Source organism: Erithacus rubecula (genome assembly GCF_903797595.1).
Source record: "Erithacus rubecula genome assembly, chromosome: 11".
Taxonomy (NCBI): domain Eukaryota; kingdom Metazoa; phylum Chordata; class Aves; order Passeriformes; family Muscicapidae; genus Erithacus; species Erithacus rubecula.
In genome coordinates this window covers 23,081,263-23,100,442 of record NC_136663.1, presented here as the reverse complement: position 1 = coordinate 23,100,442, position 19,180 = coordinate 23,081,263, and the positions used below count along the sequence as shown (strand labels likewise).

General features: G+C 44.9%; 1 protein-coding gene and 1 long non-coding RNA gene across 2 annotated transcripts in view; one reads left to right on the top strand and one right to left on the bottom strand.

Annotated features, from left to right (window-relative positions):
• Positions 1-19,180, top strand: part of LOC306806575 — a 222,926-nt gene that overhangs the window by 138,306 nt on the left and 65,440 nt on the right. The window lies entirely within an intron of this gene.
• Positions 1-19,180, bottom strand: part of ST6GAL1 (ST6 beta-galactoside alpha-2,6-sialyltransferase 1) — a 43,677-nt gene that overhangs the window by 11,733 nt on the left and 12,764 nt on the right. Inside the window, exons 3-5 of the mRNA XM_079315415.1 lie at positions 16,665-16,831; positions 3,073-3,197; positions 1,341-1,991 (exon numbers count right to left, since the gene is read on the bottom strand). Coding sequence (XP_079171541.1) covers positions 1,341-1,959 — 619 coding nt within the window. The 5' untranslated portion in view covers positions 1,960-1,991; positions 3,073-3,197; positions 16,665-16,831. The remainder of the gene's footprint in view (positions 1-1,340; positions 1,992-3,072; positions 3,198-16,664; positions 16,832-19,180) is intronic.

The following is a 19,180-nucleotide window of genomic DNA, read 5'->3' as shown; positions in this document are numbered from 1 at the left end:
TTGATCTATCTCACTTGAAACACTCCTAAGAGACAGAAACAATTACATCAACCAACTTCCACCAGTAATTTGTAACAGGAGGCAATTCTGCTCTTCATTGCATATTTCATAGCATTTTAACACACTTCCAACAGCTCAGCCTCACTCTAGCTCCTGCTTACCTGCTGTGTGGATACGGAGGAGTTTGGGGAAGAACTTCTGATGTGTACCAGAACTAAACACTGTCTCCCACGAGGGACTATGATTCTGAAGGCTTAGCCAAAGTTGTCCATGACTGATGCATTAAAAGCTATCCATCTACCTAGTTTCAGAAGATGAAGGCTGCTTGCAGCTTAGTGCAGGCCAAAGGGATCTGATCCAACAGACAACTTATGAATACACCAAAGCCTGGAAACAATTTCCACTTGAGAGAAAACTCTGAGACTTTCTCCTTCAGTGAAGCATAAACCTTAGTGAGCTCCTAACAACAAATAAAGAAGCAAGCTGAGGGAGCTGCAGACTCTGGAGAATTTTCTGCCTGGTACAAAATCCCGAGCTGAAAACTGGAGAACTGGTTTTCCCAGCATGCTGCTTTTGTAAAGACATAGAACATTATGGCATCAAAACATGCTTCTCTATAATCTACAATAAAAGACCAAAGCTTCATCAGTTAATAATTAATGCATTAATCTCAGGTTATGTATTATATATGCAAATATGGTCAGATGGGACTGCAAAGCATCATCAAACTTTGTCCAAAGAGATAAATCTTTGTTAAGTCTTTTGATTGTCTTCTGGGCCATACAATTTCAGCCAGCTGCCTTACAGCTCAGAATGAAGCAGTGCCACTTTTGGAAAGCCTTGAGCAAGAATTACAGAATCACTGAGACTGGAAGGACCTCTGAAGATTGGCTGTGCCAGCCCTCTGCTCAACACAGACTGCTCAGGGCTATATTCAAGGGTTTTTTTCCCCTCTAGCATCTTCTTTAATTTCTTCACTGAAAATGTCTTCCTGTACGAATTTTTTTTTTCCAGACTGTGCAATAAGCATTATACAAACCACTCCAAGCCCTCTCAAGAAATGAACACTTAAGGAACCAACATCACTCTCTGGTATCCAGTATTCATGTGACCCTCTAGTGATGCAAATGGGATCATGAAAATCAAAAGGACTAGCTAGAACACAGCTATCTATTAATCCCATTTCCAGCTAGGCTGAAATATTTACTGACTTCAGAAGTTTATCATTTCAGCTTGACCACAAGAGACTTATCAGTAAGAGCATGACAGCAGGTTACTTCTACTCAGCCCAAGTTATACAACAATGACATTTGACTCCATGCTAACAGAAGGATACCAACCTATCTCGTGTCCCAAGCGAGATGATTTCAGAGAGCCTGCTGAGGACACGACAGCACAGCGACCCAGGTGTCCCACTGTTTCACTGAGGTTCTTCCCTGGCAGGTACTGCTGCCATTCAGGGGTACCAAAAGGACCATCTGACCCCTGGATCATGGTCACATTGACCCTGTCCCGCAGCTGGCACAGCAACTTCTCTGGGCTGAGCTTAGCACTCATCTTCCCATTGTAAGTCACATTGTACTTGTTCATGGCCAGGTAGTTTTTCCTGACCTTCTGCAGCCTGGGTATGAGATTTCTGGATGAGCTGTCCTTATCCCATACCTTCCCAACGGCTGCTTTCTTGGACTTCTCAGCAGTTTCAGAGATGCTGCCTTTGTTTTGGGTAGCAAGCCATATTTTGGATACCTGCCCCAGTTCACCGGCTGCTTCACGGAAAAGGCCTTGTGATTTAACCGTCTTCCATTTCTCCAAACTCCCATGCCCCTGCAAATCATCATTCCTGCTCTTCAAAGGATCATAGTAGCTTCTTCTTGTTTCTCTCCACAGGCAAACTGTCAGTGCTACCAGTATCACCACAAGAACACAAATGAACTTTTTCAACACATTGATGTGAACCATAGTGCACGGTGCATCCAGATGGGAAGCTGGCCCTGGGGAAAGGAAACAGCTCAGTCAGGGCTGCAGGCACAGGTAAAGTCATGCAGATCTGTGTGCAGTGAGAGGGGAGAGAGAAATCATCAGGGTAATTCTAACATTTCAGGCTATTGAAAGATCTCATTTGAAAGTGTACCACCTCAAACAGAAAGACCTGGGCTGGCTATGAGCCATCACATGCTATATAATGGTGACCTGAGGCTACTGCCACTCAAACCTTTTTCTACTCCCTTCTACAAGTGTCAGCCAAATTGAACACTGCCAGTATCACACAAGCAAGCAGGATAAGTCTCCACTTTGCTTTGTTGCATCTCCCACCCTTGACAGTCAACACCCAAATGTCAACAAATGCACTTCCAGAAATGAGTTTTTACTTGACCACAGGTTTTAACACTAATGAAGAACATTATAAAGCATAGAACTGGAAGAAAAAGAAAGAAAAAAAAGTTCTGAGTTCATGAGCACCGGAGCTCACCAGTCTGGTACTTTGGTGACTTTCCAGGAAACTGCTGCAAGTCTGCAGTGAGCTGAGTGCACTCTCAACATCAAACCTCACTGAACACCTGCTGGAAGCTGATTAGGCCCCAGTAAGCTTTGGGGCATGTTTGGGCTCACAAATGCACTTGTATGAACATTACTGCAGGTAAGTTACCTCTGGAGAAAGCAGACACTGTTTACAGCACTGCCTGTCCTCGTTTGAGCTGCCTCACACCAGCAGATACCTCCAGCTCTCACATGTCACAAAAGGGAATCCAGCAGGAGGACTGCCCAAAATACAGCTCAAATTAGGTTCATTTACAGGGGGCTGGTGTATAAAAAGTACACTGATGCATAAACACCTCACAAGCAGCACACAGGACCACAGAAGACAGGACAGTGACTGCTCATTTCCCTACACAGCTGCTCCAGATGTGTCCAAAGGCATGGGAACAGTATGGAGACTCCAGGTGTCCTCAGCAGACAAACACATGCAGATCACTGCCATTCCCAGGGAGGCACAAGAGCAACTTCCTCACTGAGTAACCTGCTGAAAGCAAACACTGCAGTGCAGAGAGGTTACTGAGCTACAATCACTACCTGTGGATAAAGCAGCAGCTCTCCAACTCAAGTCATTTTTGGCTGTTGGCAGATTTTCCTCCAAGGCCTTAAGGATATCCCAAAACACAACAGCTCTGTGATATGCTGAAGAGTTCAAGATATACCTGCAAAAAACAAAAAAGAGGAAAAAAGAAAACCTATTAAGGAAAAAACTCAAAGTTCAAGGATGAGCAAGTACTGCCTCAGATAAGCCTGGTGGTCCCAAAAAAGCTGTTGCCAGGCCTGGAAGGACAGCAGCAAACACATTAACACCAGATAAGCATTCTGAATGCCTAAATGCCCACTCAAAATGGGAATCTTCCTTCTTTGTCTGAAATCTGCTCTCAGCTAGAGCAGACACCAGCTCACAGGCTGCCTGCTCTCTGGTCCCACCAGAGCAATCAGATCCACCCTGAGCACCAAATACACCCATAATACAGTGAAGGAAATAACCTGATGCTGGTGCTTAACACAAAGAATGGGGAAAAGAAAGAAAAAGCTAACTTTTCCTAGGGAAATATCTTATTGCCTATCCTTGAGTAATTCAGGCACTCTTGCAGAGAAGACTCACTGCTCTTTTGGAACAAGATGCATGGAAAGCTGCTTTATAAAATATATCTTAATTCATAAGTCTTCACAAAATAGATAAATGTGTTTTAGACTTTACAGTTTCACTCTGCAAAGGAAATGCAGCAAGAGAAAGGGAGATTTGACAGTATTAGCTGAGAAATCAAGAAAGCAGCTTGCTGTTACAGGAAGTCTGAGTCAATACTATGCCACATGAACTAAATTACAAACGTTATCCTTTGCAGGACTAAATCCTAAATTATTAAAGCATCTTAATGCTGACAACTTACATTTTAACTTCATTAAAGAACAAAATTATTTTTATAGAGCACTCCACAATGAAAAGCAAATATTTCTGTACCTCCAGTTCTTAAATAACAAGATGCAAGAAATACAAGTAATTCCAGCTTTTATTGAGACTCTTTGCCCTGCCTTGACAGACTATGAATTTTAATTTCCTTAAGTACAAGTGTACTAGGTGGACAGACCGAAATCTTTTTGGCCAGGAGAGGCACAGCAGTCTGGAGAGGTGGGGCATCAGGAGGGGGTGCAGGACACTCCTGTGCTCTGTTCTGTGAGCAGAAAGTCCAAGGTTCTCCATGCTGTTCATGGCTCCTCCTGGTCTCTCAGACTCTCCCTGCTGCCTCCTGCCACCCCCTCAGCAGCTGGGACCCCACTGGGACAACTCATCTGGGGTCTGCCATGAAGAGCAGAAAGCACCAGGTGAAAGCAGCTGCCTGCAAAGCCATTTGTTGGTGGGGAAAGCAGTACTGAGTCGGCCCCCACATTGTCAGGGCTCTGCTGGCAAACCACTCACACAGCAACACTTTCCAAATGCACAGGAACACCAAAACAGAGCTCAGTGTCAGCTTAGTACCCAACTCTGAGACACCTCCCTCTGAGCATGCTTCACACAGCCCAGCCTGACTTCATTCACACTGTATTTACAGGAGTCTGGCTTCCAGAAAACCCAGCCAAGAGCTTCTGTGCAGGGAGGACAGAGCCCCAGCACTGTCAGAGGAGCTCAGAGTCTACCACCCTGCAGGACACTGCCCTGCTTTTGACTTCAGAAACATCTCCTGAGGGGATTCCAGGTGGAGGTGATAGCAGGCACAGCTCAGTAGCCATCAACTTTTGCATCTCACACTTGAATCATCCAGATGGGTGGCAGCTTCATTACAGTGAAACAACTTTACAGCTCTCTGCAAGTTCCTGCTGGGACATTCCTTCTGGTGGTGCACAGCAAGTCACAACAACTCCTCTCCTTTCCAGGCCACTCAAAGGCACTTGGAAAACTCACCTTCTTCACAAATTATCCCCACCTGACTGTACACACTGCTGCAATGTGAACAGTTAGTTTGCTTTGATTTTTAAGCTGGCAAAGTAGGCACTGCAAACATGTTTTAGCAGAGCCAAAACATTTCAAGATAAATTCTGTTCCCCATGGATACTTCACAATTCAGTTTAATTACCATTGCTTCACATGACAGGATTTTATTTTACTGGCACAAGCAGAGCCCTGAGATGGGGTGCCTCTCAAGCTTTCTGCCATCCAACCTCTGATGTGGAGAAGGAAAGCATCTGCTCTTCCTGGCAAAGTAGGATAGCCCACAAGTGGCCACTTGTGTGCACTTCTGTCTGCCAGTGGTCAGTACAAAGGTACTTCTGCAAAGGTGTTGGAAGCTTGCCACATACAGAAAACACAAGGTGTCAGCTATGAGGAAAGAAAGGGAAAAAACATCCCCCAAACCTAGAAAAATACTTAAACAAATAGCTGTCTCCTTGAAACCCAGAACCTGACACAGCTGTAGGGTACAGCAGTGGCTGGCAGGTTAAGCCACACAGCAAGTCCTCTGAGGGTAAATTAATTCTGTGCAGAGAACAAGTGTAAGATGTGATATCTTCAAGACAGTCAGGCAAATACATTGTCCACACACTCTTGTATTTAACATTTATTGTCCAATTATCTCACTGGTCTCAGGTCTTAACCAGCAAAATAACACCAGTGTGAAAATTCTGCTCCTCTGGTGTCCCAGAGGCTGCTGTCTGTCCAGGGAGCTGCAGCCAGCAATGCCATGGCAGAGAACACCCAGCAATCCTGATTTCCACATCCCACAGCAGATTTACCCTAAAAATGCAAACAAGTATCCTCATCTCAAACAGCCCTTATCTTTTCCTATAGCGCCGGGCAGACGGTACACAGACAAACCACACGAGTATGGACAAAGGTATGAGTATGTTTCTTCCAGGAAATGCACACAGCTTCCCAAAAGTTGTGTCATCAGCTGTACCAATGCCCATCCTCTGCACACTTGTTTAATCGGCTCTTGAAACCACTCACATTTCTCTAACAGCCCGAGGCAATGAACTCTGCAGCTGCACACAGACACCCTCTCCTCTCTCTGCTTTCCCAGGCTCTGTCCTGCTTGTTCCACCCCTCCTTGCACCTTTTCTGCTCCCCAGAGGCTCCTGGTCAGCTCCCCGAGCCATGGGCAGGGCGTGACCGTCCCTCGAGGCAGCACACGGGCCAGCCCGGCTGAACACGCTCACGCCACATGGCCCAGCACAGCACAACAATGGGGCTGGTTTGTTTTCCTTGTGAAACTTCCTCCCTTTATTTCCCTTCCTGACCACTGCGGAGCCCTGAGCTCTGAACAGTCTGCAATGCCAGCTGCTCCTGCTGCAGGGCAGGAAAAAATACAACTGAGAGAGCATTACCTTAGCCTTGCTAGCAGGAGTTTCCTTTGCCCCTGTGCTGCCCGGGCACCCAGGACCACCAGACCCCTCTGTGGCTGCTCAGGGGTTCCCCTGGTTCCAGCAGCCCCTCTGGTGACAAAGGCAGCCAAGCTCAGAACTCAGCCCGTCCTCCTCTCCTCTGGGGATCCCCTATCAGCATTCAAGAGTAGGGATCCCAGAAAATCCCTGAGGGATTTCTGTGATGTTGTGAAACCTGAGCCCTTGCTTCCCAACCCGCTAATCCTCGATAGGAACAGTCTCATCTCACAGACACCTTTGGGTGGCTTTTCCTGAGGCTCCTGGTGAGCAATCTCACCCAAACCTTGAAAAATCAAGGTCTCCCACTCTCCCTGTTCATGACCTTCTGAAAATGAGAGAAGAGGCAATACACAGATAGATTTGAAATATGACCCTTCTTCAAACACGTTACATATCCCACAGGTGTTATTTTATTATGTTTACTGGTCTGAAGCAATGGATGCCACCAGAGTCCCTCTGAAATATAACCATGTCAAGTAACACCTTTAATTTAATTTAATTCATGACTTGAGGGGTGTAACCCTGGGGATTATAGGATATGCAGGGACCACAGGCACCTGGTCTACCACACTTGTGCTTGGTCCTGCCATTTATATATCAGCATCATTCAGCTGCAGTTCCCTTCTCTCTGATGGATGCTCAAAAGCTTTTTACTTTAGCAAGTTGTTCCTCAATTTTTTTATTTTTTTTTATAATAATGGGATAACTATTTCATATTTAAACTCAGAGCATTTACATTTCTTTCCAGATTTTCATTTATGCATTTCCATCTGCAGCCACAATTATGTCATGCCTGCCCACAAAGTAGGAAAGCTTTGTTCCCAGATTTTGCTGGTGTATTTTTGAATGTTTTTATGCTGCCCTGTATGAACATTTTATACTTAACTACACCTGTCTATTTTTTTTGGTACATTCTCAATGCTAACCCTTTCCTCTATCCAATAGCCTCTGTAAAGCATCTCTATAAAGAGCAGTGGCTTGTACCAGAGGCTGAATGAGTTCCACTGTGTGTGGAAAAGAGAAAAAACATGGAAATGTAGGGCAGGAGTTCTGTTCAACTCAAGGAAACCTAAGATGAGAAAAATTTGGATTCAAAAAGTAACCTCAAAACTTAAAATTCCCTATTCCTGTTCTGAAGAAAAAATATTTATCAAGACCCCTAATTTTAATTAAAAAACCATGTTCATGTCATTTGGCAAATGAAGAAGCTACACTTCCCACACACTGGATACAGCAGATGAAAGGTGACAAAACATTTTCCAAGCTAAAGGTCTGTCCCTCTGGAGTTAAGTTTCAGATCTCTCTGATATCTTAATTATTCCAGCCTGTTAATTCAACTGTGTGTATCATGATTTGTAAACATATAAGCAGGGAAGGCTTGCTTTTAGCAATTCTTGGTTTCTTTCCAAAATAGCATTGTGCTGTGAAAATAAAACATCTGTTGAGCCATACATTTAGATGTTCCCAATGCCACCAAACAGAGCAAAACAGAAAGGGGAAAATGAGGAAATTTTACATAGAGATTTGAGGGGGAAAAAAGCATTTTATGTGAGAAACTTGGTTAAATTTCAGGTGATAGGTTGAAGTCACTTGTAAAGAAATAAATAATTCTGTTAATCCTGCCTGCATTAAAAAATCTCTGCATGTGCCAGTGAAAATATGCTGCTGTCACAGTTGGAAAAAAAAAAAATCTTCCCAGGAGAACAGGAGAGGCAGATTCTGGAGGGAGACACAGGGGAAAGTTTAAGCATGTGTTTCATTTCACTTTTACACGTCAACAAACATTGGGGTTTAATATAAGTGAGAAGCCTCTGTTTCTGACTGTGTCAGCCCTTTATTCCTGCTCTTTTCTATGTGCCATGTTGGTTTTGGAGAGTGGCTGTGCCTAGCAGCACTCTGCCTTCCCTTCAGCCCTCTCTGAAGGGCAGCAGCTTTTTTATATGTAATAATTATGCCAGTATTCTATATGGATCTAGCACCCTAACCACAATATACATGCATTTAAGTTTCACCATTAAAGCATTCTAACAATAATAGTAATAATATTAATAAGCTAGAACTGCTTTCTCAGCCACTTAAATCCAGGATATCAGATTTACCAGCACTTCATCTAATTAAAGGTTTACATTTTAGTCTTGCTATAAAGAGTGCTTTTAGTGGCTCATAATATAGATTCCAGTTATGAAATATACTGAGCCATTAAAGAGGGAATGTAGTGGGCCATGCTTTGCCTCTTCTTTGGTGGGTTACTTGCTCAGAGAGACAGCATGTTTATGAACTCCATAACAGGACCAAGCCCTCAGCTGGTGGGACCAGCACTTCTCCCTTACAAAACCCCCTTCCTACCCCACAGACAAGCAGACAGCTGCTGGATATTCCTTGTTTACAGCAATGGAGGAAAGAGAGCCCATGTACATGGGGTGTCTGCATGCCCCAGGCCAGCTCTGCTCTCCTGCAGCATGCTCCCACTCGGATGCAGGCTGCCAGGTGCCACCATGCAGCTCCCTGTGCAGCTCAGCACAGAAACCATTTCCTGATGGGCAAGTGCCCATGGAGGTCTCACTCAGCAAGATACCTGGAGACCCCTCTTAATAACAACCCTTTTCCATTTCTAAAACTTCTCCAGCTGACGGCGAAACTGGCAAAGTACATGCATGAACAGCACCAACTCCTGAAAATGCTGTTTTTTCTTCTGTACCCAGACCCCAGTGTCAGGGTTTACAAGTGAGGATTTCATCATTAGTCAGTTTTATCACAGCCATTCCCAATTGAAGCCAGCATCAAAAATCCTCATACCCCATGTGATGCCTTGAGAGGCTACCTAGAACAGAGGCTAGCCAGTGTTAAAGGAATAAAGTAGATATTTATTAAAAAGGCTTTCAAAGGACACACCTTGGGCAGTGCAAGAGCCCAGCCCTGGCTCCACCCAAGATGGACCCTGGGTCAGGAGTTTTCACACTTTTATCAGTTTTGGTCCATTTCCATATTGGGGTTCATTGTCCAATTCCAGCTCAGGTGCTGCAGTCCCATCCTCCCAGTTTCTCTCCTCAATTCACTGTTTGCACTTTTTGGGCTGAAGCTGCAGCAGTGTCCTTGGTTCTGGGGCTGGAAAAGGATTGTTTTGTGTGACTGAGCTGTGAGGAGAACTTGCCAACACTTTATATGAAGTTCAGAGTTACACACTAATGCAGTACAGAATCTAGAAAACATGAAAGCTCAAACTTTGGGCATCATGCCCAGCTCTAAAGACCAGGATGCAATCGCTCATTTGTGACTATTTACATGGAACATTACACCTTCAAATCATTCCCCCAAGTATGTGTTCCTCTAAGATGTTTATCCTTCAAAACAAACGGGGGATGCTTCCTTATTTGAAATGAACAGCATGTGGCAGGTCAGCACTTTAATGCCTCTGCAAACATCGCCGTGTGCCAAGACACGTGATCGGCGCAATAAAACCCCGTGTGCCAGCTGCAGAGACACCACCCTTCAGGAGAACACATCTGACACCAGCCCTTGCAGGTGTCTGAATCAAGGACAATGCAGTAATTCTTTACAACTTGCTCAAATAAGACTCTAATTCAATTTAATCTAAGACCCAGCCTTTCACTAAGTGAAATAAACTTGCAAAAGTCTAGATCTACCAATCCTGGTTTTCAGTCCAATAGTGGTACAAAGATTTATTTTTCTCTCCATACCCAGAGCTCATCCCTGTTGGGGATGGCAGGGCTGGTACTCAACAAACAGCACTGTTCTACCACACCAACCTCACTGGAAGAAAAAAGCAAAGTGTCAGTTCTGGCATTGACTTCAGAAAGCCCTCCTCAAACTACTCTATGTTAAGCAAAACACTTCCTGCATTACATTTAAAATAAACTGGTTTTCATTAAGAAATACGTATTTTATAATGCCAAAACACATAGAACTGTGAAGACTGTTCATCAAAAACTATCAGGTGGTGAAAAAAGGCAGGTCTTGATGGTAATTAGGAGAGCATTAGAAAGGGCAACCACTGGAACCCAGCAAAGGAAATAACCACAAGAGAAATTGTAAAAACAATTATGTAACAAGCACCTCAATTATTTATCCAGCAAAAATCAAAGTAGTTCTTTTCTATGCAAGGAACTTGAGGCATGGAAGACAAATAGGAACTTCAAAACTAGAGTTAATTATTTTGTCTCTGATAAGGAAGGAGGCAGGAACAAAAAACATGTTACAATAATCAGATGTTCTTCCACAAATCAAAACCACTTGATTTTGGTCTCCATAACCACAGCAATAGGAAAGCTTAATTGATACCACTTCTACCATGCATCACCATTTCCACTGGTTAAACTGAGAGTGAAATAACCAGAGGCAAGGCAGGTATAACTCAACACAAGCTGTTGACAAAGCCCAGGTCCAAGCTCAGGTCAGGCTGCAGCAGATACACAGGAATCAATGCACTCCAAGATCCTGCATATTGTTCAATGTCAAAGCAGCAGCCAGGTTCTCAAAAGTCTGAGTATCTGCAGTAGCAGATGTCAAATATCTTTTGCCAAAGCACATCAAGTCACATTCTCACACAGGGAGCTCTTGAACTTCAGTAGTAAGTGCTGTCCTGTTTTTCAAACACCTTTCTCTGGGAACATTATGCCCCTGTATCAGCATTTCAAACATACCTACTGTCAATAAGCCCACAGAAATATTGCCAGGGAAGCAACCTTGCCTAAATACAATTCAGTTGTATAAATCATAGGCAATATCAATGTATAGCACAAAACCAGGTGCCTAGACATACTGAAAGCCATTTAAAGAGCTTAAGACACTTCTCCACCCTCAAAGTTTCATGTACATATTTAGAAGAACAGAGAACACTCATACAACTTTCATGAGAAAGACTGCATTTGAAACCTCCTCGCTGTTTTCTTCCCTCAGCATCCTCCCAGATGCTTAGGAAAGAAAAGCAGGTTCAGCACTATCTCCTACCCAAACCCAAGATGATGTCCTCTGCTTAAGTATCCACCATGGAGAACATTTAGCAGGAACAAGCAGGTGTCTCTCTGATGTGCAATACCCCCTCTTTGGTGGGATGGAGGACTGGCAAAGCCTAGCACCACCTCCAGCTGTCAGCACCCAAACAGAGCACACCACCCATCTGGCAGCTCCATGGTGCCATGTACACTACAGCCAAAGAATTCCCTGTCTCTTTCCCACTTACACACTCTGACAGCATCCCAGTGATGAACCAGTGTTGCTATTGGCATGCCATGAATTGATGTGAAACACAAGTCTAGACAGTTGCTGAAGGGAGGAAAACATCATGCTTTAAACACATATAAAGCTTACTGGGGCTCTGGGAAGACAATAAAGGCAAGGCAATAAAGGACACTTTAATATCTTTTATCACCTCCTCCCAGTGTTTTTAGCCTGCTTTCTCCACCATCAGAAACACAGGTGTAAAGCCTGGAAAGCACTACCCAGCTCCTGCTCCCAAACATATCACTCACCTCCTACAGTCAGCACTTCAGAACCAAGTCTGGCAGCAGAGCTTGCAGATAACAGGGGCATGGACTTATCATGGATCTGAACCAACTCCCACTCCCTGAAGCAGGCAGCTTTCCGCCCTCTGGTATTTAAGATATTTCATATACATGGGACTTTAAGGGATCCAGGCAGATAATTCCAATGAAAACACAAGTTACTCCCTAAAGCAGTAAAGGAGGCACCAGACATTTTTTCTATCTCCTCCATTCAATATTGGCTCTCATACTGCCTTTAGTACAACACATTTCTGCAGTGTTAGAAAGGGGCTGTAAGACTTCAAAAAGCTCTCTGAGCCCCCCAGAGCAATGAAAGGTCCTCATCTTCTCCTACAACCAGCCAGCCCTTTGCTGGAAGGATGGATGTAATCTCAGAGGAGGGATGATACATGGAGGAACAGGAGGAGGATGTTACTGCCAAGGGCTGGACTCCTGCTCACAAGCACACACAGCTCCCTCTGGTCACCCAGTGCCACCTGGCCACAGAGACACCAGACTTCCTCCTTCTCTCCAGACACAGAAGTCAGCCATCTGTCATGCCTGGAATGGATGTGCCCCTGTGCAGACAAGGAGCCTGCAGAAATGCAGAAGAGATGTTCCACAGGCTGGTGGTGGCTGCCCAGCTGCTGGGGTACTCCCAGGACACCCTGGGGGGACACCATGCCTAACTGCTTTAGAGCAGGGCGTTTCCAACAGCAGTGATCTCAGTGCCACAACACCCCACGCTGTTCCACACTGGGAGAGGATCTGATGGCCCCTTCAGCACAAGGCCATTTCTTCTTGCTGTTCAACATCCAATCCCAGCTCAAAGTGGGAAAGCACTGGGCTTAAAGTTCACTGAACATTAAACAAAGCTGACTTTTGATCTGCCTCCCAACAAGTTGTAGGTTAACAGTTGCTCACTCATTCTATTTAAACAAATCTCCCTACCTTCACTCCAAGTGAACAAGGGACAAATTTTTAAGCATTTCAGATGAGAATGGCACCATAGTCTCACAGGAGCTGATCTTACATGACCCTTCATCTCCCCTTTCCTTCCTTTCCCTGCCAGAAGGATCCTTGACAGCAAGGTACCTCACTCTCCTGTCCACAAACTCCCCTCCAGGTTGGCAGGATGGGAACTTGGCTGCTACCATACTGTATTTTAAACTTGCATAGGCACCTGAAGGTAAAAAGTCCTGGATATCTCCTGACAAGAGGCACACTGGTTTTTTTCCCCCTTCCTCATGCTGACTATCCCCTGAGGTTAGACTGGCAGAGAATCCTCAAGCCCTGGGTATGCTGGTTAGAATAACTCCTCTCATGTAGAGGAGCCACAGCACTTTTAATATTAAAGCAAAGAAAAACAGCAGAGCAGCCTAGCAAAGTTGTCTTAAACTATTCTAGGATTTCTATTTTGCTTTTTTTGTTGTTGTTTTTTAATTTGCATTGTCTTCGTGGTGGGTTGGGGTTTTTTTTGTTGGTTTTGTGGGGTTTTTTGGTTTCTTGGGGCTTTTTTCTAATTATTTTTGAAGAATCAGGCCAATTCAGCTGAAGCGGTTCTGTTCCAATGAAACTCTCAGATTCATAATGAATACATGTACTTACATATTTATATACATAGCTTCATCTACTTTTGAGTTAAGAAATAATGCATTCATAAGACAGCGACATTTCAGAAATAAAAGCTTTTTCATAAGCTGTCCAACATGCATATAGGCCAGAGTTGTATGTTGTCAAGGGAAATTACTTTCACATGGTTTTAGCTCCGAATTTTTATTCCTCACTCCAAAGTAACAAATATAGAAATCACTAGTTAAAATGCATCAGCCTGATTAATGTTTTCTGAAGTCTGCTAGAACAGCAATTTAAGCAAATTAAGCAATTTTCCCCAAAGTACAAGGCTAAAAATTGCAAACCAGCCCCAGTTTATAGGTTCTTTATCTTGTCTGGATCTTTGTACAGCATTCATTATCTGGAGGCATCTCAAACAGGGAAGTGCTTTAGAAACTTGCAGCAAACCTCCCAAACCATTTTTGGGAGGTCTTTAAAAGCTGACTGAATACCACAAGTCTTTTGGAGATCTCAACAGATTGTGGCCTGAAGAGGTGACAAATCATTTGCATGAGAGCAGGGGAGCAGAGCAGAAATTCCCCACACTCATCTGGAGGGTCTGGCTCCCCCAGAGTCACCTGCCACAGCACAGACCTCAGAGAGAGGAGAAGGCATGAGTACTCAGAAACAGAGCAGCCACCAGTGTGAGAGAGGTGACAGAGCCACTGGTGGGACTCTTTGTGAAGCACACACAAAACTGCAGCCAAAACAAGCAGAGGGGTTCACACTGCACTTCAGCACAGGCAGAATTAATGGCACTGTTAACCTTACACAATACCATTCCATGTGCATCATCCCTTTATCCTGAAGGGAAACTATTTCAGTGCATGGCTGAAGGCTTTGCTGCTGGTGTCCACTTGCTTGGACACTGACCTTGGAAAACCACTCCTAAACCTGGACCCAACACACCAAAGCACATCCCTATCCTCTCCTCTAAAGCAGGAAGGGATCAGAGGCTCCTACACACCCCCAGGGAGCACTGGGGCATGAAGGGGAATGTGCCTATTTTTGGTTTTACTTCCCTATTCCAGAGGGAAATCCCTTTTCCACTTCAGATATTAACATGTAAAACAATGTAACTGCTGTGAAGAGGGTAGACAGAGATACAGATATTACAGGCCAAATGTATCACTTTGTTGGTTTTCAAATATCTGTCTCCTCCAGCAGCCTTGCCATCATGCAAGCCAGGCCTAACCAGGCCTACCTAGTCTGAAACCAGACCTAGTAACAGAGGGCTGGGTTTGACAAGGAAGAATTCTGAGCATCTCAAAAGGGGCTTAAGATTTTGTTCTGGCACAAACAGAAGGTGACTCTTCAGTGCTACCAATGCTCATTAAGAAAAGGAATATCTTCACACAAAAAGTGTCTCTGAGCTTGAAAGATCAGCTTGGCTTTGGGTTTCAGTTGTCCCAAAGGCAGACAATCAAGGCCAGTAGTCCAGGGAGAGGGGAGCTATATCACACTTGAAAATTAATGACTGCTACCCCAGGTGCAGACTTTAGGGAGTTCACCTCAATTTTTTAAAACACACTTCTAACCACATTTGAAATTACTGAGCCACATCCACAGAACCTAAAATAATTGCCACTCCACACCCACACTATGTTATAAGATAATAAAGTCGGCTGCCTGTCTGTGCCTTGCACACTCACATGGATGTGCCCTGTGCTGCCACAGCCTCAGAGAGGATGGCTCCCATGTCCACATGGGACCCAGCCACTTCAGCATCTCACCTGGCATCACACCACAAGTCACATCTGTCCAGCGAGCACAGCACTTTCACAGAGGAACAAGGAAGAAAAACAGAACTAAAAAACTTTGTTTCTGTACAACAACCAAAATGAAGTTTTGCAGCAGAGGATTGCCTGAACTGCTTCTTTAATCCTTTATTCTCCACCCAAATCCCATCTAACTGAAATTAAGCTGTCTCCAGCTTAGTTTTCTTCTTTCCCTGTGCAAAGAGCAACTGCCAGAGATGCCCAAGGCAATGAGCTATGCTTTTTTTGTATTTACCACTCACCTACCTCCAGCAGAGCATTCCCACTCCTGCCAATGCCCTCCAGGCTCCATACTGCTCTGTCTCAACCTCTGTGCAGATTTTGGCTGCTCTCTGCCCTCTTTGGGGCTAGAAGTCCAGGAGGCCAGATGCAAGCAGGCTGCTGGAACTCCACCACCCTTGCCCAAGTGTTGCAGTTTGCAATGCTAAAGGTAATATAACACTGGAGGATAGAAGTTCTGCTCAGCCAGAAAGAAGAAAGGGTAGTGTATTTTCCACATTAAAGATCAGGTTTTAAGTGGAGGAGAGGACATTAGCATGTTTCCAACAGAAGAGGAAGTAAGGAGCAACAGCTAGCTGTCTTGATGCCAGCAAGTCAGATATTTAGAGAAGCAGCTATACAATGAGGTGCTCCCAAACCTTCTTCACACACAGAAAGAGGCATAAACCCAAGACATATATTTGCAGTTGTCTCTAAAACTGCTTCCTAGCAAGTCAGCTTTTCCATGCATGAGAAAAAAAGGGAGGTCCCAGCATCAGAAACAGTCACTGCAACTGCTCACTTGATGTTTGTCATCCTTGAGGGCAGCAGCTGTGCTGTGTTAAGGAGCAGGACACCAGTGGGGAAGAGTGATAGGAAAAGTAGTGGCACTGACAACAGAAGCACTTCAGGCATGATCAGCAGAGGTCAGCTGTGTAAGTAGGCAGCTAATTACTCCAACCTAGAGCCAAAGGCAATGTCCCCAAAGGGTTTCTATGGAAAGCTTTACCAAAATGAGCCCCAGTACACATCTCATATTCATTTTATGCAAGTCAGAATAAACACTGGATATCAGACTTATCCCTAGTGCACAACCATTACTTATCAGCTTCCACAAGGGCTCCCATAAGAAGAACAATAAATGTTCTAGTTTGCTTTAAAAGAGAAATATAGGATAGTTGCAAAAGAAGTATCAGGAGCCCTCCCCATTTTCTTTACTACCCTCCCAACTCTGCATGTACTGCAGTACAAGCAGCAGTACCTCAATCTATGCAGCCTTGTCACACTGACAGTACCTCTGCTCTTGCTGCAGACTTGTGGAAGTGAAAAAAGAGGCAGGGAAAAAAAAACCAAAAAGAGGAAGAGCCATGGTCATCACCTTCATCTCCAGATTCCTTTGCTGTCCACAGATGTTCCTGTCAATCCCTTGCAGGCAGCAGCAGATTGCCAGGTAAGAGCTGTAGGAGATTCCACCATGGACAGTACATCCATGCCCTCCATGCAATTCTTCATGCTCCCATGTCCCTCTAAACTGAGTTCTCTAGCCTAGGAAAAAAATTAGAGTGAAGGTGTTAGCTACATCAGATTGATCAGAAATTACTGGACAGGAGACTATAACCACCAGCCAAGAGCACACAGCAAATCAGCAGTGGCACAGAAACACCCAGAGCATGCAGATGGGTGCTGTGTCCATGCCACATGACCTGAATAAGGCCAGCAATCTAGCTAATGACACCTTGAAACATTACTTGAGTAAAACACCACACAGAGCCTTGTTTTGAAGGCAAAGTCTGCTGGTGAACACCTGCTGGCTGCAGAACTCGCCAGCCTAACACCAGGAGCCAGGGCGAGCTGGTAATGCTGACATCAGGGCAGAAGAACTCCCCCTTAGTGCTGCAGCTATGGGTCCCTAAGGAGATCTTAGGAATGCAGCCTGTACAAAAACGTGCAAAACCCTTCAAGGATCCCTCTCCCACTGAGCCAGCCACAGCAAAACCTACTGCCTACTCTGACACAAAAGCAGTGATGCACTGCAATCACCTGGTGAGCTTTGCTGGAAACACAGAAGGGCCTTTACAGAGTTTATATTTCTAACCTCTCCCCTACTTCTAAAAGAAACTTGGTGTAAGCACATGTCTTAAAAATCCTCCTAAATAAGATATTAATCACAAGACTGTTTAGCAAGCAAGAGCGCAGTCTGCTTGAGGAAACACTGCCTCCCTTAATTATCCTGCCCTGGGCAAGTTTCCAGTGTATGTGCATGGCCTGGCATATGCTGCACCTCGACCCCAGCAGCTCAGCTTTCTGCTCTCAGTAGGGAACTCAAGCACTCACAGTTTGGTAACAGCTCCCAATGTGTCCATATCCCAAATTACTGCCAGCTTGAGCCATCCGAAGGACCCTAACCCACAGCAGAGAAGGAAAAGCAGTGGGAAAAAGATAAGCTTGTGTGATGAAGAAAAGGAGGAATACAGGAAAAAAGAAAGGTAAAAAACAAGAAAGGAGGAAGATATTAAAAAGAGGGGTGCTGCCCATGCAGAGAGATACTGACACACAGTGCCCTACCTCAAGCACTAAGGTCCCACCAGCACAGGCTGTGAAGTTTCCTGCTAGGTGAGAGGCAGTGCTACTAGAATGATACTTGAGGCTTAGGTCAAAAGGGAAAAACCAGAAACAACTACCTGCTAGACTGAAAAATAACATTCTCAGTGTCTGCCAGCCTGTAGCAGTACCTCAGCAGAGCTGCACCTTTGAGAAGCACCTCACAGTGCAAGGTGTCAATCACCACAGCAAGTGAGGAAATTGGCACAGGCACACCCCAGGACTGCTTTAAGGCAGACCAGGAAGGCTGGATGAGTAATGATGAGCTAGAGTCCCAGCACTTTCATATGCCAGGCTAGGAAGTCCCCAGCCTGCAAACTCAGCAGGATCCCCTTGCTGCAGGCTGTGTTCACACCAGCCTTTGTGGCCTGCAGAAAGGGTGCATTTAAGTGAGAAAAATGATGCAAACAGGAGATAAAAGGGATGCAGAGAGGCACAGACAATTGAACAAGACCAGTACATTGACTGTCCAGCCAACCAGCACTTCTTCAGGGGCAGCACTTTTAAAAACACACAGCAAGCCACCCCTGGCTACCTGCTCAAGTTTGCCTTTACACATGACTGGAAAGTGAGCTCAGAGATGCCACCAGAGGCAATTCAACTTCTATTGTGGCAGAGCCTGGGCAGCCACACAGATGCAAGAAGAAGCACAGCAGCCAAGCTGGGGCCAAGGGAGTTTCCCAGCCATCTACTCACTCCTTCCTGCTAGCAGGGCAAAATGTTTAAAAATATTCACCAGCACCCCTGGGAGGCAAAAGGGGCAAGAGGACACGTGTCCCCCAGCAAAGCAGGACAGCAAGAGTGCCTGCTCAGGAGCACCTCTGACAGCCCAGCACCTTCCAGATGTGCACAGAGCCTAGGCTGGGTGCTGAGAGCCACCAGCTGCAGGGTGGGCAGTGTTCCTTGGCAGAGCTTGAATCCTCGGCACTTGCTCTGAAAGCCATGAGCACTAGAGTGATCAGGCCTCCTTGCCTTCTGGTCAAACCAGAATTTGAGGAATTCATCAACACAACATTTCTACAAGGCAAGTTTTACCATCAGGAATATAAGCAGATAATTACTAAAAGAGACAATAGCTTGAAAGACAGCAAGGTTAAGTAGGGGCCAAAAATTACCCCCTAATTCAGAACAATATAAAATTTTCATTCATTTATCATTAATTCTTCTTCCCTCCTAAGACAGAGGACCCATATGGAAAGATCCCGGAGAGTGCTGTAAATTAAGCACCAACCAGGTGAGTTTGTCTGTCTGAAGGGATTTAACACACTGTAGTAACATCCAGGCTCCAGTGTG